General features: G+C 40.5%; 1 protein-coding gene across 8 annotated transcripts in view; it reads left to right on the top strand.

The window, feature by feature from the left end:
• Positions 1–25,192, top strand: part of LOC117416103 (LIM domain only protein 3-like) — a 42,488-nt gene that overhangs the window by 5,395 nt on the left and 11,901 nt on the right. For 6 of the 8 annotated variants that reach the window (XM_059026894.1, XM_034027159.3, XM_059026897.1 and 3 more), the window contains exon 2: positions 15,759–15,972. In XM_059026894.1, coding sequence (XP_058882877.1) covers positions 15,767–15,972 — 206 coding nt within the window. In that variant the 5' untranslated portion in view covers positions 15,759–15,766. Of the gene's footprint in view, positions 1–114; positions 560–588; positions 816–15,758; positions 15,973–25,192 lie in introns of those variants that run through there. The other 2 variants (XM_059026896.1, XM_034027157.3) reach the window with 2 other exon arrangements.

The following is a 25,192-nucleotide window of genomic DNA, read 5'->3' as shown; positions in this document are numbered from 1 at the left end:
TTTTATTTTATCCTAAAATGTAACAGACCTATTCACCGCCGCAGAGTAACGCCTCTGTTCTGCGTGATGGGAGCACAATCTACTGCATGCGCAGGGTTCATAATACATTGTATAGACTACTTCACCTGGCATAGGACATGCAGATTTTCTTTTATCTGTATCTAGACTGCCAAACACCGCGACTCGACCATCATCGGCGTTCTTAAATAGCAGATAAAGGGTGAACCGGAGAAGGACATTGTTATGCTTAACCTTTAGGAATGCAATTTGCTATGAGGCACGGTAGGGTTGAAGCACTGATATGTTTGTATAATTTATTTATTGTTAAATGCTCTAGTTGTGGTGCTTACTAAAGGTACATTTGTGTGCATAAAAGGGGAGAGGGCTCCCCCAAATACTGGAAAATACCAACTGCATTTAAACAAACAGTGAAATCCACAGGCGACATATCGCATTCTTCAATGTTCTTTTGTCATCGCCAGTCATTTCCACGTAGCGCTTGCAAAGCAGCGACTGGCAGGCTCGGCGAGAAGAACCAAACGTCCCCGTTGTGAGAAACGTGAGTCACGTTCTTTACTGAAGCAGCCGAGTCGATTCTTATTCCGGGCGTTCTTTTTTAGGGGGGTGTGTGTCTGCCTGTCACTCTGAACAATACAGTCTAGCCATCGCCGGCAGCGCTGGGCAGGTTTTACATACAGCTGCACACTTGACCCGCAGCAACTGTGAGTGACTGAGCGGACAGTTTCGTCTCCGGACTTGTTGTGTGCACGGTGAACGCGGTTGTCAACAAATGCAGGAAAGGGATCAAAGTTTCGGTAAGGAAGTTAACCTGATTTACACGAGTTCAAATATATAATATAATTGTGTGTGTGTGTGTGTGTGTTGAGGGTATAGGCGACTGTTGTTAACATGTAACTGGAGCTAGGTATTCATGTGAGTATTGCGTATTATTAACTCCAATGGGCCTCGACAAAGCGGTTATTTCATTGCTTTTTATTGCTGTCGACAACGTAATGTGTTCCCGTTATTGTGCCTGGCTTTAATAGATAGCTTCAAAATGTTCCCGCTGAACGACGCAGATAAAGGGGATGTGGAGCACCAGACCGGGCACATTAACTTGGAAAGTGCGTTTTTTTTTTTTTCTTTGAGGGGTGGGGGTGTTTTGTTGTGCAGGCAAGCAAGCTGTTTTGAAAATTGTGTTCGCTGTTGCAAATGTCTCATTGGCTTTTACCAAGCACGGGTACTTTGTTGCCATAGCAACTGTAATTAAACTGATAACAGCGGACACATGTCCACATCTCCGAGGGAGAGTTTCGCTTCGCAGCTGCACCGGCGGAGAGGAGTGAATCAAATTGGTTCTGAGCTCTGTGTCTTAAACACACACGCTAACATGCCATTCCTTTTTTTTTTTTTTTTTTAAGTACAACAAACTCAGAGCCACAGTATCTGGGGCATCTATTTGTGGGTACACAGATAACCCACAGGGATGCTGTGGGCGACTGAACAGAGGGGAATAAAGAGCTTCGGACTCACTGTCGCTCCCGTCTTTTCAAAAATCGTAGAGATAAACCTTTAGTTTGTTTTGCCTTGGTGTTTTAGAGGATTGGTTTGGGCACATTCTTTTCATCTGCGTCATACAACTTCCAGCTGCGTGTGTTGGTGGGAGACTTTTAAATGTACCCAGAAATGAAAAAGGGGGCGGGGGCGAGAAGTAGGCCGTAATTGTGCCTCGTAGATGTATTTATTTATTTATTTATTTAGTTAGTTATCAGCCTCAGAATCGTCTAAAAAAATGATTTTAGACTAAAGAGTTGAAACTCATGCTTCTTTGCGTTGCTAACGATTTGCGGTTACTTTGTTGTGTTAACTAGCCGAGCCGGGATGATTCGCTTGAATGCCACAGAATAAGAGCGCATAATGGGGGCAATCAAGCGGGAGCGATCTTTACAGGGCAATATAGCCAATTAAAACCTCAGGAGAGTTTAAATGAAACGACACACAAAAAAAACCCGGGTCAGCTCCTGACAATAACACCGCGGCATTCCAAGCTGCTGAGTAGACGTCTCCAAAATCACCATTTGTACACGTGCAAGGCAAAATCACATGTTGTGTTACAGTTTTCGGTCTGCACTAATGCTATTTTTTCTCTTAATACTGGGGTTTAAAAAATCATTTTTAAAAAAGATGCAAATTTTTTCATGAGTTGCGATGTGAAATAAGTGTTCCTGGTAATCTTGGGGTCTCTGTCATTTAGAAAATGCACATTTTGTGTTTTATGGTATTAACTTACTGGCAGCAAAAACTGCTTATTTTGTAAAGCTTTTGCAGAAGTCTTATAAACTTCATTTCTGCACCGTCCCATGGAAGTGAAGTGTTGGTCTATTTAGCACAGTCTTATTTGTATGCATCTTTACAGGGGTGTTACAGGGCCGGATTAAGAGTAATGGAGGCCTGGGGCTGTTATCGTTTTGGGGGCCGTCTTTGCATATCATTTCCTTCCTTTTACGGTTTTACCACCACTACACTCGATTAACATTAATGTCAAATTATTAAGATATAGCTGATACATATTTGACCTGATTCAGCTAGTGTTAGTTACTTGCATTGTCAAATACAAAATGGGAAATGCAAACTGCAGACTCTTTAGTCGTAATAGCAGGTTAGCCAGAAATGTGTGTATATATATATATATATATATATATATATATATACACATATATATATATATATATATATATATACACATATATATGATGTATACGTGTGTGTACAGTATATATATATATATATATATATATATATATATATATATATATATATATATATATATATATATGATGTATACAGTACATGAAAAGCAAGGGCAATCACAGTCAATCAGACCCAGGCTCAATTACATTTACAATTACAATGCTGCTGTTCAATTACAATGCTATTTTGTTCATTTGAGAGGAACGGTAGTTCCTCGTGCCAAGTTATCATTATCAGTGAAGCACGAGAACTGCCAGGCTCTCTATACAGCACGTGTTTTCAGGGGATTGGCGCAGCAAAAGTAAATCGGTGAAAAGCACCATGTCACTTTTAATTTGTAGTTCCCAACACTCTTAGGTGAAATGTAGAAAGAAAAAGTCAATACCTGTCATACAGTAAGAGAAATAAGTTGCCAAAGTAAGGTAAAAATGTCCATCCCTCCCACCCCCCAGCGTATTTTTTGCAGACCCCAGGCACTTTTATCCACACCTGCAAAAATCTTTTTTTTTATGTAAAATATAAAAAAAGGTCTCTGACATGCATGGGATTTGAAACTATAACCTTAAGTTTGCAAGCATGTTGTGTTACTGTTAGGTTAGTTGAGACAAACAGTATTTTGAAAGATGAAGTCAGCCAGCTGAGAATTCTTGGGACTTTGTTATATTTTGGAGATTTTTCGAGTCATCTTTCATCTTCGTCATCATCATTATGAGATTAAAGCTTATTATGCCTATTCATTATTTACAACATGTTGTTCTTCTCGTTACTTGTTTAAAACTGTAACTTTACTGCTATACTACTTGCAAATGTTGTGAAATGGAAGGGCGTCTGCATGGCAAGCTGCATTGGAAGCATGTCTTGGGTTCAATGAAAGCGAGGCGTCTGCATAGGAAGCATGTCTTGGGTTCAATGAAAGCGAGGGCGTCTGCATTGCAAGCTGCGTTGGAAGCATGTCTAGGCTTCAATGAAAAAGAGGCGTCTGCATTGGAAGCATGTCTTGGGTTCAATGAAAGCGAGGCGTCTGCATTGGAAGCATGTCTTGGGTTCAATGAAAGCTAGGCGTCTGCATTGGAAGCATGTCTAGGGTTCAATGAAAGTGAGGCGTCTGCATTGGAAGCATGTCTAGGTTTCAATGAAAGCGAGGCATCTGCATTGGACGCTGCATTGGAAGCATGTCTTGGGTTTGATTCCCAGGCAGGGTTTATATTGCAAACTTAAATTTTTTTAATGCATTTTATTTGTGTAACAAACACATATTTTATGTGAAAAAATATTTAGTTGATAGGAATGCCACTTTCACATACTTTTGCACATGTAACTTTAACATGTGTGTGTGTATATAAAGTCTTGATTGCATAAGTATTCACCCCCTTTGCTGTGACACCCCTAAATAAGCTCTGGTGCAACCAATTGCCTTCAGAAGTCACATAATTAGTTGAATGGAGTCCACCTGTGTGCAATTAAAGTGTCACATGATCTCAGATTAAATACACCTATTTCTGGAAGGCCACAGAGTTTGTTAGAGAGCATATCCAAACAAACAGCATCATGAAGACCCATGAGCTATCAAAACAAGTCCGGGATAAAGTTCTGGAGAAGCACCAATCAGGGTTGGGTTATAAAAAAAAAAATCCCAAACTTTGAACATCCCCGGAGCACCGTTAAATCCATTGTTAAAAAATGGAAAGAATATGGCACAACCGCGACTCTGCCTAGAGAAGGCTGTCCACCAAAACTCAGTGACCAGGTAAGGAGGGCATTAGTCAGAGAAGCAACCAAGAGGCCAATGGTAACTCTGAAGGAGCTGGAGAGATCCACAGCTGAGATGGGCGAAACCGTCCATGGGACAACTATAACCCGGACGCTCCACAAAGCTGGGCGTTATGGAAGAGTGCCGAGAAGAAAGCCATTGCTGAAAAAAACCCATATCAAATCCTGTTTGGATTTCGCCAAAAGGCATGTGGGAGACACAGCAAACATGTGGAAAAAGGTTCTCTGGTTTGATGAGACCAAAATTGAACTTTTTGGTGTTAGCGCAAAACGCTAGGTGTGGCGCAAAGCCAACACTGCTCATTACCCTGAGAACACCATCCCCACGGTAAAGCATGGTGGTGGCAGCATCATGTTATGAGGATGCTTTTCATCGGCAGGGACTGGGAAACTGGTCAGGATTGAGGGGAAGATGGGACTGGGGTGGCGGTTCAGCTTCCAGCAGGACAATGACCCTAAACACACAGCCAAAGCTACACTGGAGTGGTTTAAAAACAAGAACCTGAATGTCTTAGAATGGCCCAGTCAAAACCCAGACCTCAATCCGATTGAGAATCTGTGGCAAGACTTGAAAATTGCTGTTCACCAACGGTCCCCATCCAACTTGACAGAGCTTGAGCAATTTTGCCAAGAAGAATGGGCAAAAATTGCAGGATCCATATGTGCAAAGCTGGTAGAGACTTACCCAAAAAGACTCACAGCTGTAATTGCTGCCAATACTTATGCAACCAACAAATGTCTTTTTTTTTTGTTTAATTAACTTTTGTTTCACAATAAAAAATATTTTGTACCTTCAAAGTGTTAAGCATGTTGTGTAAATCAAATGGTAAAAATCCCAATTAAATCAATTTTAATTCCAGGTTGTAACACTACAAAATGTGGAAAAGTCCAAGGGGGGTGAATACTTATGTAAGGCACTATATATATATACACACTATCGGTCAAAAGTTTTAGAACACCCCCATTTTTCCAGTTTTTATTGAAATTTAAGCAGTTCAAGTCCAGTGAATAACCTGAAATGGTACAAAGGTAAGCGGTAAAATGCCAGAGGTTAAAAAAAAAAGTTTAGGTTACCAAAAACTGAAAAATTGTACATTTCAGAGTTATACAAAAAGGCCTTTTTCAGGGAACAAGTAATGAGTTAACAACTTACAGCTGTTCTGCAGCAATGGAAGTAAATTGAGCCTTAACAGTTGATGCTAACAATTCCTACAGGTGTCCCAACTTTTGTTGATTACTTACAAACCCTCTGTCTGTATAAAAGCAGTGTTGGAACAGACTGTGTTACTACACCCTCTTAAGCATTATGTGGACAGTATTGTACTGCAGGAAGTAGTATATTGCTCTCATATTGGCGAGAAAAAGGCAATTAACAAAGGAAGACAGACAGACCATTATAACCCTTAAAAGTGTAGGTCTTTCCTTTAGAGAAATTGCAAATAAAGCCAAGGTGTCAGTGAGTACAGTTTCCTACACCATCAAAAGGCACTTGGAAACTGGAGGAAACTCTTGACAGGAAGAGGTCTGGCAGACCCAAAGCCACAACAGAATCAGAAGACAAGTTTCTGAGAGTCAACAGCTTGCGTGATAGGCGGCTCACAGGACAACAGCTTCAAGCGCAGCTTAACACTGGTCGAAGTAAGCAAGTCTCAGTTTCAACTGTGAAGAGAAGACTTCGAGCTGCAGGTTTGACAGGTCGAGTGGCAGTAAGAAAGCCATTGCTAAGATGGCAAAATAAGAAAAAGAGGCTTGCCTGGGCCATGAAGCACCGCCAGTGGACTACTGAAGACTGGAAGAAGGTCTTATGGACCGATGAATCCAAATTTGAAATCTTCGGTTCATCGCGCAGGGTTTTTGTACGCCGTCGAGTAGGCGAAAGGATGGTTCCTCGGTGTGTGACACCAACTGTCAAACATGGAGGAGGAAGCGTGATGGTCTGGGGCTCTTTTGCTGGATCCAGAGTCGGCGACTTGCACAGAGTGAGTGGCACCCTGAACCAAAACTGCTACCACAGCATTTTGCAGCGCCATGCAATACCCTCTGGTATACGCCTAGTTGGTCAGGGGTTCATCCTACAGCAAGATAATGACCCAAAACATACCTCCAGGCTATGTCAGAACTACCTTAGAAGAAAAGAAGAAGACGGTAGGCTTCAAATCATGGAATGGCCAGCACAGTCTCCAGACTTAAACCCCATCGAGCTGGTTTGGGATGAACTGGACAGAAGGGTGAAAGCAAAGCAACCTACAAGTGCAACACATTTGTGGGAACATCTGCAACAGTGTTGGGAAGAACTTTCCGAACAATATTTGATTTCCATTGTAGAAAGAATGCCACGAGTGTGTTCGGCTGTTATATCTGCAAAAGGTGGCTACTTTGAGTCAAAAATTTAGATTCAATTTTGTTAAACAAAATGATTCCATGATTTCTTTTTTATTTCCAATTGTTTATTTGTTCTGTGCTTTAATTTCAGAGTACATTGAGACATTAAACTGCGTAAATTTCAATAAAAACTGGAAAAATTGAGGTGTTCTAAAACTTTTGACCGGTAGTGTATATATAAAAAATAAATAAGGCAGGATTTGAACCCTAACTAGTCAAACTTTCACTCCAACTACATAACCTCTAGTCTACACAGATTCACATCTTAACCCTTTCAATAGACCAGGCTACTATTTACATTTACCCTCTCCAAACGACAATACATTGCCTCATTAAAGGTTGAACAATTTTGCTATTTCCATAATGTGTGTGTGTTATAAGTGAAAAAAAAGTGATATCTGAAACAAAAATACATTGGAAATGTGAAAAAACGCCACGTTATCAAGTGCCCATCCATTTAAAGTGGAGTGTGACAGGATCTGAACAGTGCAGTGAAATGACGTGTAATGTCCAAACAGGATTATCCCAACAAAAGTCCTTCTTTTATTTTGATAACAAATAATAATAATAATAATAATAATCCACCCCTCTACCAACTATGGTATCGGGGTAAAACAATGGCTTTCCAGTCTCTGGATAAACAAAAGAAAACACTCCTTGACCACAATCCTCCGTGCACGAAACTGCACCTTTCTTCCAGGGATCGTGGTGAGTGCGCTGTGCTGTGCTATGCTGTGAGGGGTGTGCTCTGGGGTTAGTGCTGGCTCCGCGGCTACAGCTTCCCGCTCCTACTGCTTCTCTACACAAAACAGAAAAACAAACAGCACGTAATACAAACAAGACGACAACACACAGCTCCGGCTGGTCGCTTATTTTCTCAGCGCAAGGGGAGGTACTGACGTAGCAGCTTACCCTTTGTACCCACCAAACTCCTCCCTGCAATCAACCAGTCGCCATGGTTTCTCCAATAGAGGGCAGCCCCGCAGAATCGTCCTGAGTACTTGCAACTACGCGCTCCCCCTAATATGGTCACCTTCCGGTTTCCACCTACCATCAAGGTGGCACATCTAGGAGGCAGCATACCTTCCCCCTTACACAGCACCCTTTCTAGTTGGGAGGGAGATTTGCAACATCGATCCTTTCTCTCTCTAGCACATGGAGATATCAAAAACACAAGCCAAGTTTCAAGAAAACATTGGGGCAACTTTGCCCAACACAAAGCAAATAGGCACAACTGTAAAAGCGGTGGGGGTCAAGGTTCCCCCAATCGTTTCTACTAACTTGGCCTGTATTTTTGATGCAAGTTCGATATGCTTTTATTGTGCCTGAAAAATATATTGATTTGACAAACCAAATATATATATATATAAGTTTATCTACAGTAGACGGCTGTTTGTCTAAATCTGGACACCTTGTTTTATCAAGGAGGGACCAAACCTGCCAGTTCACTTTTAAACAGATTTAAGAGACTCGTACACACTGTTAGAGATGTCGATTTGGTCTGTCTTTTTATTTTAATGATTCAGATCAATTGAACAGACCCAACGTCTCAAACATATCATCTAATTTGAGCAAGCACTGGCCGAATAGTATTCAGGGAGATCAGTAACGCTGTAATAGAAACATCAAAGGTAGTTTATTTAGGTCTGTATCCAAAAAATCTTATTTGAATTGGTTGGGTACGCAGTTGAATAAGATGAATACAAACCTTAATGGCAGCCAAATTAAATGTACAATGGTCTAACACCAGTATGCTCTTGTGACATTCAGGACTATAGTCACAATCTACTCTAGAAGCTACAGTATTTACTCCTAATCAGCACTGACACCATCTGAAGAAAAAAAAAAACAGCATTTACAATTCTAAAATGAATTTGCAAGCCACAGCATAAATGTCTGAGTTATTTATTTCTTTATTGGGTGCAATTTTCCTTTCTGAAAGTTGGAGTTAACAGCTTTGAGAATATAGCCCTCAATTTGATTATTTACAATTGAACATGTATGCCTCTTAAAAAGGATTAATGGTTTTTAATTTGAGAGATCGCAGTGCAAGAAAGCCTTGTGTCTTTAACCCAGAGAACTCAGAGGGCTTGCGTTGTCCTGGGAGTGATGGGACATACTGCAGATAAGCACACAGCTTCTGAAATACTGGCTGATCTGCTAACACAGAGTTTTATATATATATATATATATATATATATATATATATATATATATATATATATATATATATATAATATAACATATTTAAAGTACTGAAGTGAGCCTGTCCTGTTTGAGAGTGTCTTTGGGTAGGCAAGAAAGAGGGCTGCCCAGTGAAACTGAGCTGGATTAGTGGTGCTAAATTATTAACTACGAGACAAATGAAAAGGCTTGTCTTTATATTATAAAGGGTTCATTTTAAAAGCCATTGGGAGGGGGGGTGGTTGATTTTTATCTCCAAAAAGTAGAACTGAAACGAAGAAATCTGCTCAAACTTAATATCCATGGTAGTTCATTTAACCCTAGTTCCACCTGTTTATTTTGTTTTGTTTAGTTTTTACTGAAACAGACTAATCAGTACTACTTTATATCATGGATATCTTCCTAATATTTCATTCCTTGCCTGTTGAATATCGTATTGCCCACAGTCTGTATCGTTGCCTTTTGGTGTTTCTGTTTTGCTAACTAGAACTGCTCTTGCTCTTATTGTATTACTTGTATTGTAACACTTGAAATGTATTTGCTTACGATTGTAAGTCGCCCTGGATAAGGGCGTCTGTTAAGAAATAAATAATAATAATAATAATAATAACTAACTTTCCCAACTAACATTGCTTCTGAAAAGACTCCCGAAGGCTGCGGGGAAAGCAGGAAGGAGATGAGCAATGCTAACTTTAGACAGAGTCACACAGAACACACTTAATAGGATATTCATTTAAGGAAAATGTAGGCGATATAAAGTGCCCTTTTGAAGAAAAGAAAAAAAAAAGCTTTTTAAAAAATATATATTTATACTGTTTCAATTTGGTAAGTAAAATTTACTTAATACAAAACACGATTTGAAAAAATAAAAAACCTTTAAGGTGATTGTGTTTTCCCTACTGGTGTAGCGGCCCCACTAGCAATGTGATCATCCATGTTTTAATAACAACAGTTTGCTCACAGTCTAATCTTTTATGGTGCTGCAGTCTCCAGTGTTGCTCTTCAGTTGTAAATGCTGCTTGCTGTCTTTGTAAAGTGGTTTGGGATCGCTCTGTGTAATCAGGATTGCTTGCTGTCTTTGTAAAGTGGTTTGGGATCGCTCTGTATAATCAGGATTGCTTGCTGTCTTTGTAAAGTGGTTTGAGATCGCTCTGTGTAATCAGGATTGCTTGCTGTCTTTGTAAAGTGGTTTGAGATCGCTCTGTATAATCAGGATTGCTTGCTGTCTTTGTAAAGTGGTTTGAGATCGCTCTGTATAATCAGGATTGCTTGCTGTCTTTGTAAAGTGGTTTGAGATCGCTCTGTGTAATCAGGATTGCTTGCTGTCTTTGTAAAGTGGTTTGAGATCGCTCTGTGTAATCAGGATTGCTTGCTGTCTTTGTAAAGTGGTTTGAGATCGCTCTGTATAATCAGGATTGCTTGCTGTCTTTGTAAAGTGGTTTGAGATCGCTCTGTGTAATCAGGATTGCTTGCTGTCTTTGTAAAGTGGTTTGAGATCGCTCTGTGTAATCAGGATTGCTTGCTGTCTTTGTAAAGTGGTTTGAGATCGCTCTGTATAATCAGGATTGCTTGCTGTCTTTGTAAAGTGGTTTGAGATCGCTCTGTGTAATCAGGATTGCTTGCTGTCTTTGTAAAGTGGTTTGGGATCGCTCTGTGTAATCAGGATTGCTTGCTGTCTTTGTAAAGTGGTTTGAGATCGCTCTGTGTAATCAGGATTGCTTGCTGTCTTTGTAAAGTGGTTTGAGATCGCTCTGTATAATCAGGATTGCTTGCTGTCTTTGTAAAGTGGTTTGGGATCGCTCTGTGTAATCAGGATTGCTTGCTGTCTTTGTAAAGTGGTTTGGGATTGCTCTGTGTAATCAGGATTGCTTGCTGTCTTTGTAAAGTGGTTTGGGATCGCTCTGTGTAATCAGGATTGGTTGCTGTCTTTCTAAAGTGGTTTGGGATCACTCTGTGTAAAGAGATTGAGTATGGTTTCTGTAGTTGCCTGACAGGAGTAGCACGGGGTACTATCTCTCCCAGCACTGCTGTTACAAAGTCTTAGACAGATGGCAGCAGCGGCAATGATGACATTCACACTAAACAAAGTAGGCCTCATTCATCAAGGTCTTTCCACTACAATGCAAACTGTAAAACAAAACTTTGGTTCACGTTGCAAGACTCAATCATTCAATCACTTGTGATTATAAAGAGAGAGAGAGACCTGAACACCCCCTGCCTGCCATTCAGTTCAGGGCCTCTCTCAAGCAGAACCTGACATTACTGATACATGCAGAATTGTGTATTGGTTTGTGTGTTGTGATGTGAATTATACTGTCAACTGATTAGTTTTGGTAATCCAGCTTTGGAAACCTTTGACAGAGGGAGTATTTCCTGAGAACATACTGCACTGTTTTCATGTTGTTGTTTTTGTATCATTTAACTTTGTATTGGTTTACATAAATAAATAATTATAAAAAAAAGATTAATACAAATATTAAAATGCAATGCACACAAATATTTAAAAAATTGTAAAAATGTGTGTGTGTGTATTTTATATTTTATATACACTACCGGTCAAAAGTTTTAGAACACCCCCATTTTTCCAGTTTTTATTGAAATTTAAGCAGTTCAAGTCCAGTGAATAACCTGAAATGGTACAAAGGTAAGCGGTAAACTGCCAGAGGTTAAAAGAAAAGTTTAGGTTACCAAAAACTGAAAAATAATGTACATTTCAGTTATACAAAAAGGCCTTTTTCAGGGAACAAGTAATTGGTTAACAACTTACAGCTGTTCTGCAGCAATGGAAGTAAATAAAGCCTTGAAAGTTGATGCTAACAATTCCTACAGGTGTCCCAACTTTTGTTGATTACTTACAAACCCTCTGTCTGTATAAAAGCAGTGTTGGAACAGACTGTGTTACTACACCCTCTTAAGCATTATGTGGACAGTATTGTACTGCAGGAAGTAGTATATTGCTCTCATAATGGCGAGAAAAAGGCAATTAACAAAGGAAGACAGACAGACCATTATAACCCTTAAAAGTGTAGGTCTTTCCTTTAGAAAAATTGCAAAGAAAGCCAAGGTGTCAGTGAGTACAGTTTCCTACACCATCAAAAGGCACTTGGAAACTGGAGGAAACTCTGACAGGAAGAGGTCTGGCAGACCCAAAGCCACAACAGAATCAGAAGACAAGTTTCTGAGAGTCAACAGCTTGCGTGATAGGCGGCTCACAGGACAACAGCTTCAAGCACAGCTTAACACTGGTCGAAGTAAGCAAGTCTCAGTTTCAACTGTGAAGAGAAGACTTCGAGCTGCAGGTTTGACAGGTCGAGTGGCAGTAAGAAAGCCATTGCTAAGATGGCAAAATAAGAAAAAGAGGCTTGCCTGGGTCATGAAGCACCGCCAGTGGACTACTGAAGACTGGAAGAAGGTCTTATGGACCGATGAATCAAAATTTGAAATCTTCGGTTCATCACGCAGGGTTTTTGTACGCCGTCGAGTAGGCGAAAGGATGGTTCCTCGGTGTGTGACACCAACTGTCAAACATGGAGGAGGAAGCGTGATGGTCTGGGGCTCTTTTGCTGGATCCAGAGTCGGCGACTTGCACAGAGTGAGTGGCACCCTGAACCAAAACTGCTACCACAGCATTTTGCAGCGCCATGCAGTACCCTCTAGTATACGCCTAGTTGGTCAGGTGTTCATCCTACAGCAAGATAATGACCCAAAACAAACCTCCAGGCTATGTCAGAACTACCTTAGAAGAAAAGAACAAGACGGTAGGCTTCAAATCATGGAATGGCCATCACAGTCTCCAGACTTAAACCCCATCGAGCTGGTTTGGGATGAACTGGACAGAAGGGTGAAAGCAAAGCAACCTACAAGTGCAACACATTTGTGGGAACTTCTGCAACAGTGTTGGGAAGAACTTTCCGAACAATATTTGATTTCCATTGTAGAAAGAATGCCACGAGTGTGTTCGGCTGTTATATCTGCAAAAGGTGGCTACTTTGATGAGTCAAAAATTTAGATTAAATTTTGTTAAACAAAACGATTCCATGATTTCTTTTTTATCTCCAATTGTTTATTTGTTCTATGCTTTAATTTCAGAGTACATTGAGACATTAAACTGCGTAAATTTCAATAAAAACTGGAAAAATGGAGGTGTTCTAAAACTTTTGACCGGTAGTGTATATATATAAGGCCCAACAGGGTGTTCATATACGTTGAATATACGTAAGCCTCGGCACGTTGTGAGGCACGAGACGAAGTTGAATGCCTCCAAACCCCCAAGAAGTCTGTATATTCCACGTATATGGACGCCCTGAAGGTCCTTATTGCATTTCTAATCCAGGTCAAACAGTGGATTTGAAAAGAAAAAGTATAAATCATGTTTAGGGCAAAAAATTATTATTTTCTTTTCAATAGAAAGTACATCTGTATTTTTGATATTGTGGACATTGCCATTGAAGAGATACACCAGGGGGCGGAGTTGAGACGACACCAAGTTATTTTTTTTCCCTGTCACGGACAGTGCAGACACACTGTTTGAGCAGAACAGACGGGAGGCATAAAAATAAATACAACGTCTCAGATTTCAGTAATTTTTCAAGGTCTGTGTCTGAGAGGGGTGGATAATGTGTCGAAGTGTCTGTGTTTTTCTTTAGCGTTTACAAACTGCAAAAAAATAAATTATTTGAAGTGACAAAGTTGGGGTGACTGAATATAAAGTCAGTGATTTTATATATCTATATATCTATATATATATATATATATACAGTGCCTTGCGAAAGTATTCGGCCCCCTTGAACTTTGCGACCTTTTGCCACATTTCAGGCTTCAAACACAAATTTTTGTGAAGAATCAACAACATGTGGGACACAATCATGAAGTGGAACGAAATTTATTGGATATTTCAAACTTTTTTAACAAATAAAAAACTGAAAAATTGGGCGTGCAAAATTATTCAGCCCCCTTAAGTTAATACTTTGTAGCGCCACCTTTTGCTGCGATTACAGCTGTAAGTCGCTTGGGGTATGTCTCTATCAGTTTTGCACATTGAGAGACTGAAATTTTTGCCCATTCCTCCTTGCAAAACAGCTCGAGCTCAGTGAGGTTGGATGGAGAGCATTTGTGAACAGCAGTTTTCAGTTCTTTCCACAGATTCTCGATTGGATTCAGGTCTGGACTTTGACTTGGCCATTCTAACACCTGGATATGTTTATTTGTGAACCATTCCATTGTAGATTTTGCTTTATGTTTTGGATCATTGTCTTGTTGGAAGACAAATCTCCGTCCCAGTCTCAGGTCTTTTGCAGACTCCATCAGGTTTTCTTCCAGAATGGTCCTGTATTTGGCTCCATCCATCTTCCCATCAATTTTAACCATCTTCCCTGTCCCTGCTGAAGAAAAGCAGGCCCAAACCATGATGCTGCCACCACCATGTTTGACAGTGGGGATGGTGTGTTCAGGGTGATGAGCTGTGTTGCTTTTACGCCAAACATAACGTTTTGCATTGTTGCCAAAAAGTTCGATTTTGGTTTCATCTGACCAGAGCACCTTCTTCCACATGTTTGGTGTGTCTCCCAGGTGGCTTGTGGCAAACTGTAAACAACACTTTTTATGGATATCTTTAAGAAATGGCTTTCTTCTTGCCACTCTTCCATAAAGGCCAGATTTGTGCAGTATACCACTGATTGTTGTCCTATGGACAGAGTCTCCCACCTCAGCTGTAGATCTCTGCAGTTCATCCAGAGTGATCATGGGCCTCTTGGCTGCATCTCTGATCAGTCTTCTCCTTGTATGAGCTGAAAGTTTAGAGGGACGGCCAGGTCTTGGTAGATTCGCAGTGGTCTGATACTCCTTCCATTTCAATATTATCGCTTGCACAGTGCTCCTTGGGATGTTTAAAGCTTGGGAAATCTTTTTGTATCCAAATCCGGCTTTAAACTTCTCCACAACAGTATCTCAGACCTGCCTGGTGTGTTCCTTGTTCTTCATGATGCTCTCTGCGCTTTAAACGGACCTCTGAGACTATCACAGTGCAGGTGCATTCATACGGAGACTTGATTACACACAGGTGGATTCTATTTATCATCATTAGTCATTTAGCAGAGATCCTCACTGAACTTCTGGAGAGAGTTTGCTGCACTGAAAGTAAAGGGGCTGAATAATTTTGCACGCCCAATTTTTCAGTTTTTTATTTGTTAAAAAAGTTTGAAATATCCAATACATTTCGTTCCACTTCATGATTGTGTCCCACTTGTTGTTGATTCTTCACAAAAAATTACAGTTTCATATCTTTATGTTTAAAGCCTGAAATGTGGCAAAAGGTCGCAAAGTTCAAGGGGGCCGAATACTTTCGCAAGGCACTGTATATATATATATATATATATATATATATATATATATCTATATATATATATTTGTTATCTTCCAGTTCATTAAATTGTTCTTCATCCAAATCGGCATTTCTACTTACTACTTTGGGATTTTTTTGCAGGTAATTGGTCACTCAGTTTCATAATTACAGCTGTAGATCTGTAACTGTAAAAGCAAGATGGCTACCATCCGAGTAGATATACACACACACACACACACACACACACACACACACACACACACACACACACTGGCTGTGTATTGCGCTGGTATGTTGAACTGAATCTCTGTGTTTCTCCCCTCTGCTGCAGGTATACAAATGCTCTCAGTCCAGCCAGACACCAAGCCGAAAGGTTGTGCTGGCTGCAACCGAAAAATCAAAGACCGCTACCTCCTAAAGGCCCTGGACAAGTACTGGCATGAGGACTGCCTGAAGTGTGCCTGCTGTGACTGCCGGCTGGGCGAGGTGGGCTCCACGCTCTACACCAAAGCCAACCTCATCCTCTGCCGTCGGGACTACCTGCGGTAAGCGCTCCCTCTCACACTCACACTCTGTCTCGCAGTCCATCACACTCCCTCACCGTCCCTCTCACACTCCCTCTCCCTCACACAGTCCCTCTCTCTCATCTCACAGTCCCTCTCTCCCTCTCACACTCCCTCTCCCTCTCACAGTCCCTCTCTCCCTCTCGTACTCCCTCTCCCTCTCACAGTCCCTCTCTCCCTCTACTCTTTGAATGAGACTGGCAACTCCAGGTTGTATTTACTGCTGTGTGTGTTTCATTCATTCATGACTTAGTTAATAAATATGCAGTTTAATGACATGTTAGTTGAATTTTGTCTTAAGTTTCCCCTCTCTGGCTGTTCCCTGGTTACAGTAGCTGTTAAACCTCTTGTGACTAACAGTGCTAGACGCCTGCAATTTGCTTAACAAATAACTTGACGGAAGAATCTCTTTAATGAAAAGAATGACAGTTTTTTGTTTTAATGTTTACAAAAGGTTTAAATGACCTTTTGTGTACATCAAAAAAAAAAAAAACGTTTCATTTTTGTACACTGCAGTTATACCTCCTTTCAAACATATTTCTATATAGATAATGTGCAAAACAGAAGAATGAAAGAAAATAAACTTTCCCTTGACAAAGGAATGTTAAACTTACCCAAACGCTGGGAAGTCGGCAAAACATTATTTATACTGGATTCTGCCGAGTCAATGACCCACCTCACCCCAACTTTTTTTTTTTTTTCTTTTTTTTTTTATAAATCTAGTCGTTGCCAATTATTTTTTATTATTTTCTCCCCAATTTGGAATGCCCAATTATTTTTAGGCTCAGCTCACCACTACCACCCCTGCGCTGACTCGGGAGCGGCTAAGATGAACACACGCTGTCCTCCGAAGCGTGTGCCGTCAGCCGCCCGCTTCTTTACACTCTGCAGACTCACTGTGCAGTCGCATCAGAGCTACAGCGTCGGAGGACAACGCAGCTCGGGGCAGTTTACAGGCAAGCCCGCAGGCGCCCGGCCAGACTACAGGGGTCGCTGGTGCGCAATGAGCCGAGGACACCCTGGCCGACCTAACCTTCCCTCCCCCCGGGTGACGCTCGGCCAATTGAGCGCCGCCCCCTGGAGCTCCCGTCCACCGTCGGCTGTGGAATAGCCTGGATTCGAACTCGCGACGTCCAGGCTATAGAGCGCATCCTGCACTCTAGCGAGTGCTTTTACTGGATGCGCCACTCGGGAGCCCCTCTCACCCCAACTTTTAACTGAAAGTAACATTTTAAACTTTAATTTCTGGTTTTTAATAACCATGCGCAAATAATGCCTGAGGGAAAAGATTGCGGCTCACATGAATAGAAAAAACTGCCTAGAAGTAGTTGCTCTGTGCATTGATGATTCAGACAATTGCTTGCATGAAGACGTGGAGTTCGGATCAGATGATAGACTCGCAGTCTGATTGATTACACTTTCCTGTTACGCTACGATCCATATTTAAAAAAAATAAAATAAAGACACATTAATGTGTTATTTCGTGTTGTGTTTTCACACTGGACACTGCAGTTTCTTACTGACAGAAATTATGTAAAGCCATTTATTTAAATGGACCGAACATTTCACGTGTTGAGATATTTTTAAACGTAGTGACTTTTATTTTAGCATTTTTTTCACCTACAAATGTGCTTTTTCATGATGTGCTTTTGCACTGCACACTGCAGCTTTAAAGTTTCATTACTGTTTTGTGAAAGTATTGAAATGACAAAACAGTTGATATACTGCAGCAACTTTGAATTATATTTCACCAGTCAATAAACATGTTAACTGCCCTTCTTGATTCGTTAGCGTGATGTGTGCTGTGCTCTACCTTTGAATTTTAAGCATGTCTAATTGTAAACCTAATCTATCAACCTCATGTTAATAATGCCTGTGATTTCCCCACCCCCCCTCGCCCTCCCTTGTAACCAGAAGGTCACCGGTTCAAATCCCATCTCTGCCACTGACTGACTCGCTGTGTGATCCTGAGCAAGTCACTTAACCTCCTTGTGCTTTGTCCTGCTGATGAGATGTTAAATCAATGTCCTATTGTAAGTGACTCTGCATATAATGCACAGTTCACAGCCTACCTCTGTACAGCGCTTTGTGATGGTGGTCCACTATGAAAGGCGCTATATAAAAATAAAGCTATTACATATATAAAGATGACTGCTTGTGAAGTGTGACCATGTGAGTTTTTAAAATGCTTGGGCAGTGGGGCCAAAAAACCAAGCAAGGTCCGACAATGGTTAACTGTGGGAAATCAGGGTTAATAGGGAACCTGCTAAGTGTAACAAATCCAATTCGCTTTGCAAAAAATCACAACACAAGATGTATGTATGTCATCTGATACATGAACATTTAGACTTAACTTTTGCAGTAAAAAAAAAAGACTTAAGTTCTCATAACAATATAGTTAGAGAAAATGTAAATGACATGTAGATGATGCCAGTTTAAAAAATGCTCCAAAAAGTACAAAGCAGCCTGTATATGTGTAATTATCTATCTATCTATCTATCCCTTTAGATGTTTATTTAGCAGACGCCTTTATCCAAGGCGACTTACAGAGGCTAGGGTGTGTGAACTATGCATCAGCTGCAGAGTCACTTACAACTACGTCTCATCCGAAAGACGGAGCACAAGGAGGTTAAGTGACTTGCTCAGGGTCATACAGTGAGTCAGTGGCTGAGGTGGGATTTGAACCGGGGACCTCCTGGTAACAAGACCTTTTCTTTAACCACTGGACCACACAGCCTCCTGTATAGATGTAACTGGGAATGTCATTGAAAGTTTGATCTGATCTATCTATCTATCTATCTATCTATCTATCTATCTATCTATCTATCTATCTATCTATCTCTATCTATCTATCTCTATCTATCTATCTATCTATCGCTAGTAGCTGTCTGGCTCTTTAACATGCCAGAAGGTATTGCTTAAGCTTCTGCTAAACCCAGCATTTCATTCCTCGTTGTGCACAGTCAGCCATCAATATTATCGTGAACTGAGACCAAGCACCCTCTGGTCCTAATTAAGATGTTAACTGGCTCTTCTGAGAACAGGTTTTGTCTGCAATTTCCATCCCCCATTCAAATAAATCACACTTTAAACCACCCCAGACATAGGAATCAAGTGCGTTTCACAAATGGAATCAAAATGAATTAGAATCAATAACGATTATATATATATATATACAACAAGATTTAGGAATTGATTTACATTCTGAAGAAAGGTTTATGGATCCATGCCAAAGCATTACACCAAACCAGAATCAATTGCTATTTAAAACTCCCCTCCCTGTTCCCCAGCTTTTCTGCTTTATCGTGCCTGATCAAGTCCTGGAGAGTGTGCAAGGCTAGCCGGCTTCAGAGAGCCACACTGCTGTACTGCTTAGCTCCCTAACCCTTGTGAAGCACCTCAACAAGTTCAAACTCATAGACAAGTAAAGATGATATTGAAGAGCTTTAACCTGTGCAGCTCAATACAGTTTGATATCGTTGAAGTGGTTCGCGTTTTGCATGCTCTTTTTTCCGCATGACTAACCCCAGGATTATATTTTAATCATGCTTGTAGTGGCTCTAGTTTGTAAGGAGAACTCAGGGGAAGATCTTTACAGCTAATGCCTTCATCCGTGTTTGTGCAGTCCAGCTATTTCTTTTTTTGTTGATAATTGATTATTATATTGCATTGCATTTTTGTCAGACATGTTTTTGTTTTTGCAAAACATAAATAGCATTGACCTTTATCGCAGTTTTTGGTTTTCCAGTTGTTTAAATCTTACTTCTATACGTACTTGTGTCACATATCCCGCTTATCAAGTTATTAGAAGATAAAAAAGTTATTGAGAGTTCAGATCTCATGAAGCCGGTACGTCACATTTCTAGTACATAGGATGTCCTAGACAGTACAAACGAAGACAACAACAAATGATTTGCAGCAACATTGCATTGCCCATGTCTCCTCACTCGGACTCCTTACTAAATATCTTGGCAATCCCCACCATAAGTTGTGTCGGTACTGTAGCTCATGGCAATTTACTTTTTCATGATACCAATAACTCTACTTGTGTAGTACCAGCAGCGTCAGGGCATGGATGTTACCAACACACTTGAAACTTCTAATCCAGTTCAACTTTATTAAAACTATAGGCATCATTCATCTATTCTAACAGTTTCCCACAGTCAAAGCACAGCAAAGTGTAAAAAGCACAGGTAAGCATAGGAAAGCACAGAGAGGTATGGTAAAGCATATTTTTGCTTTACCGTGGTAAAATATGGTAAATGCTAAGTAAACTGAAAAATTACAAATTTGCCATGGTTCATTCATGTTCAGGCCACAGACAGTAAATCGTACTGTACTTTGCTGTAGAGACCCTTCCTTCATTCATTCAGTGTTTAATATTCCCTGATTGTTTGGTGTGTCAGTCAGATAGCGGAATGGAATGAGAGCCCTGTATTTCTTGTCTTGACATGGTTTGGCTGAATTAGTTGCAACATGACAGCAACACACACCGTGTTTCTCGCTCGGACGAGTCCGTCGCTACCCTGCCAGCTTGCTTCTCAACCTGCTTTAGAACTTTACCTAATTAACAAAAAAACTCCTAATTACAACTCCCCACACAGGAATCTCTGAAGCTGTCAAGGTGACATTGGTTTTGTTTTGTTTTTTTCTGCTCTACATCTGCCGCAGTTTTCTTTGTTGTCAGATGATTGTGAAGGTCCTGAATGTATCAAATTAGCCACGCGCTTCCATGATATCAGTTAATCTGGGCTGGTCTCCTTCAGGACCAGACTAAATCCAGCTCTTCTCGTGTTTGGGTGGAGAGGAGGAGAGCTGCAGACTACGGTCTTCTACCATTCCAGACCTTGCTTATACAGACAGCAACAGGAACATTAAAGCAAAGGCACATTAACTCCAAACATGATTATTCAAAGGTATTCATACCATGACAAGGAAAATGAAATTAATAGCTAATTGAAGCACCTTTAGGAATAATAACCTCCTTTAAACGATTAGGATATTTGTCAATGAGCTTTTGGCATGATTCTTTAGTGATTTTTGACCGTTCTTCAACGCAAAATTGTTCCAGTTCCAAATTCCAAGGACTTCTCTTGTGCACAGCCTTCTTCAACTCATACCAAAGATTCTCAATCGGATTTAGATTGGGACTTTGACTAGGCCATTCCAGAACCTTGATTTTAATCTTCTTGAACCATTCTGAAGTAGATTTTGATGTGCTTTGGATCGTTGTTGTGTTGGAACGTCCAGTTGCGCTTTAAACCAAGTTTTGTAGCGGAGGGTTTCAGATGATTGGTCAGTATCTTTTGGTATGCTGTGGAATCCATTTTACCATGTATTGGAACTAAATTTCCTGTGCCATTAGAGGAAAAACAGCCCCACAGAAGGATATTACCACCTCCATGCTTGACAGTAGGTATGGTGTATTTTTCTTTGTACGCCTCACCAGACTTTCTCCAAACGTAATGATTATCAGCATGACCAAACAGCTCGATTTTTGTTTCATCACTCCACAAAACCTTTGACCACAACTCCTATCCATCATTCAAATGCCATTTTGCAAACTTTAAGCGATTGTCCTTGTGAGGTTTTCTTAAGAGTGGCTTTTTCCTTGGCCTGCGACCATTGAGACCTGCACCATGCAGTACTCGACCTATGGTTGAAATGGAAACCCCAGTCCCACTTGCAGCCAATTCACTTTGAATATCTTTGGCAGTCAATCTTGGATTGTTATTAACCTTCCTCACAATTCTTCTACTTGTTCTTGGTGAAAGAACCTTCTTTCTTCCAGACCGAGGGAGCGTTGTGACAGTACCATGAGTCTTGTACTTCTTGATAATAGAAACAATAGTTGAAATTGGGACACTCAAATGCTTGGAAATCTTCTTGTATCCTTTATGACAATACATTTTTCTGCCTAAGGTCTTCAGATATCTCTTTACTTTTTCCCATATTGTCTTATTGGTAATGACAGCAATCATCTTGTGCCTAACCCTTTTATACTCTCTTAAGAATGTTCACCCACATCCAGCATTTTCTAGACTTTTCTAGAATTAGGTTCTGCATTATCATATTGAAATTTCTAGCACCTTGTAGACAATACTATCATAACATCAAAGGGTATGAATACTTTTGATTTTTGCATTTTTTGAGTTTTGCAAAAAAACAATTGCTGAAATAAATAACTGTAGATATCTATTTCTTGTAACTTTTTCCTCATCCACAAAAGCAAAACTTTTGCTACAAAAGATTTTTCTTAATTCTTTGTTTACGAGAAATGTCAAGCAATTCTACATTTCCATTGGGTTATGTATTAAATGATAATAGCTGATCTATTTTTTTCTAACCTGGCTTTCTGTACATTTAACATGTTTTGGTCAGATGACGATGCCACCGAATACTTAGAAACATACAATAAGTACCCCGGTGATTGTGTTATTATATACAGTTATTTTACGGCTTCAGAGTTGCTACGGTGTCCATTTAATAAATAATAAGCCCCCGCTTTTCACCTGGAAACAACCTCTGTATTCACAGGACACAGGGGTATTTAGACAGACGGATGCTGAAACAGACTAGCTGCAGTGAATTAGCAGCGTTCTGTCTCCTGTCGTGAAACACACTCGCGTCATGCTGTTTACAAGCAGCTTCCAGCAGCGCAGTGCTTAGTTAGGCAGCGGGAGTGTTGCTTACAGCGACAGTAGGATGAGTTAGTGGTTTAATAACCACAGCTTTAAATAGCCTTCTATTACCTCTCCTTAGTCTAGCACCGTCCTTGCAGAGCCATTATTTATCTTTTTTTAGTTTTCCTGATTTTTTTGCACTTCATGAGGCCTGTTCTTCCTGCCACAACACTCTAAGTTCACTTCCTTCCTGTGTTGCAGGCATAAGTGTCCCCAAGGTAGCCTCACCACGTCCACAAAAATAAAATCTTTTTTTTTTTTTTTTTAAATAAACAACTGGAAGTGTCCCAAAAACTACCATTCCAAAAAAAATGTAAATAAAAATGTGCACCATACTTGTCAAGTAAATTCTTAATACTGTACTATTAAAGCAAATACATTAAAAAAAATAATACTTTCGTAAATTGGTCTAGATACAGTTAGACTTTCAGATTGTCCCCAGTGTGCTTTATGAATTGTAAAACAAACCATGGTAAACTAACCCTTATAAAAGTTAGTAAAAGCGCAGCAAAGTGTAATAAAGCACAGTGAAAGCATGGTAAAGCAAAGGCAAGCACTGTAAAGTATATTAAAAAACATGGCAAACCGGGATAAACTATGGGGAAAGCATGATTTAAGCATGGGAAAACTGCAGAAATACCATACAGATTCAGTGTGGTATACTTATCTAAGGGTAACTTGTTGATCTTCAGTATTTAAATACAAACGCAGGTGCTTGCTGTAAGAGAGGCGGTGTCCTGCGATTCAGAGGACTGCTCTGAGCTCAGCCTGTCTCTGTGGTTGGCAGCGTTAACGTTTTCCTGCTCTGAAATGATGGTACCTCTTTGTCTTTTTAATTAAACTCCAAAGCGGTTTGAAGGCTGTTTGACCTTTTTGCAGCACTTCATTGTGAAAAGTGCCCACGGTCGTTCCCATCTGCATATATTAAACCTTTCCATTCAAACAGCGTCCCAGGAAGCTTTGGGGATTAAGGGAGGGAGGAGGTTTAGTTCCGACCTTTCTTTTAATTATAATTATTTTTCTTTTGGTTGGAAACCATCGACATATTAATGAGGAGCTCTTGCTTTCTGAACGATCACTCCGGAACATTCCGATACTGTTTTTAAGAACAGTTGTCTCCAGCTCCCAAAGTTGCAGTCTGCTTGACAGTGTTGGATTCAGGGCCAGGAAAGGGACTAGCCGAGGCTGAGTGCCTCTTCAGGCTCAGACGGTATCAAAGCTAGGATTTTTTTAATGCTGTGTTTCCATCAGCCACTGGGACTGACATGAAAGTGATCCTGATTCAGGACCGCACTGGAATCACACTCGCAAACACCAGAACCCGACATCGTGGAGCAGAGGGTTATATAACAAATACAGCCATTCTCTACAGACACTGGACTGCAGTGTGTTTACTATGAACTGAACTGGTCTTCACGCACACACACACACACAACCTCTTCATCCAACTCACTAACTGACATACAAATTGAATAATACTCCATTACAAGACACGCAACCGAATGAGTTTCTGCAGTGGCGATTACCAAGACTAGTGCCACACTCAGTGTGGAGCAGAAACCTTGGGAAGTACCTAGTCCCAGCCGTTCTGCTGTGGTTGTGAATGGACAGTATTTGGGGTGCCACTGCAGTTGTGGGACGGATTGTGCATTAGCATATTTTGAATGTCTTTGAAAAGGGGATGATTACCCATTCAGGGGTAACAAGATATTTAGTGAGCCAGGGGTCCTGATAGTTTTTTCAAGGGTACATTTAGAGTATTAAGTCCAGACACACAATTGCAATTCTCATGTAACGCAAAAATCTAAAGAGAGCGTTTTTAAATAACAAATGTTTAAGAGCAGGATGAATTCTTGTTTAAAAGACTTTGGTGTAACTCCCATTTATCCATATTTTTGCGTGGTGTTTGTACAGTTTTCCATGCTTTTCTCATGGTTACAGTAATTTGTCTCGTATCCGCCCGTCACATATCTGCCCTAACCGTTTATCCACCATGATCAAGCTCTTCAGCGGTGTTAGTTTATTATTGAACAGAGAAGATTAGTTGTGAGATTGTAGATCCCACCAGAGTTTCCGTATGCTATGTTGTATGTGCTCAGTGCGCTGCCATTGCTGGTAGTGTGTTGATATGTAAATGTTCGCCAACGGGGGGTGTATCAACTTCAACCTCTGTCTTGATCTCCTGCCTGTCACTCAGCAGCGAATGCACGCACCCACATGGCAGACGGCTACTCCGTCACAAGCATTAATACCCTGTGTCTTTCTAAACAAGGGATTTAGGGGAGCTCTCAAATAAAAGCTGAATCTCAAAACAATAATTGTGTGAATATTGTAATTGTTACAGCTGTGTATAATGGTATTTAAAACAGGATTCATTTATAAGACTTTTTACATATCTGCCCTGACTCTGGTCTCACCGCGGTCGGATACGCGACGGATTACTGTGCTATGCATTTATCATAGTTCACCCTGGTTTGCCATGTTTCTTAATATGCTTTACCAGACCTCGGTTTACCAAT

This window comes from Acipenser ruthenus, chromosome 7, assembly GCF_902713425.1.
Source record: "Acipenser ruthenus chromosome 7, fAciRut3.2 maternal haplotype, whole genome shotgun sequence".
NCBI classification, from domain to species: domain Eukaryota; kingdom Metazoa; phylum Chordata; class Actinopteri; order Acipenseriformes; family Acipenseridae; genus Acipenser; species Acipenser ruthenus.
Note: the sequence above shows the minus strand (reverse complement) of the source record. Positions and strands in the feature narration are given on the sequence as shown.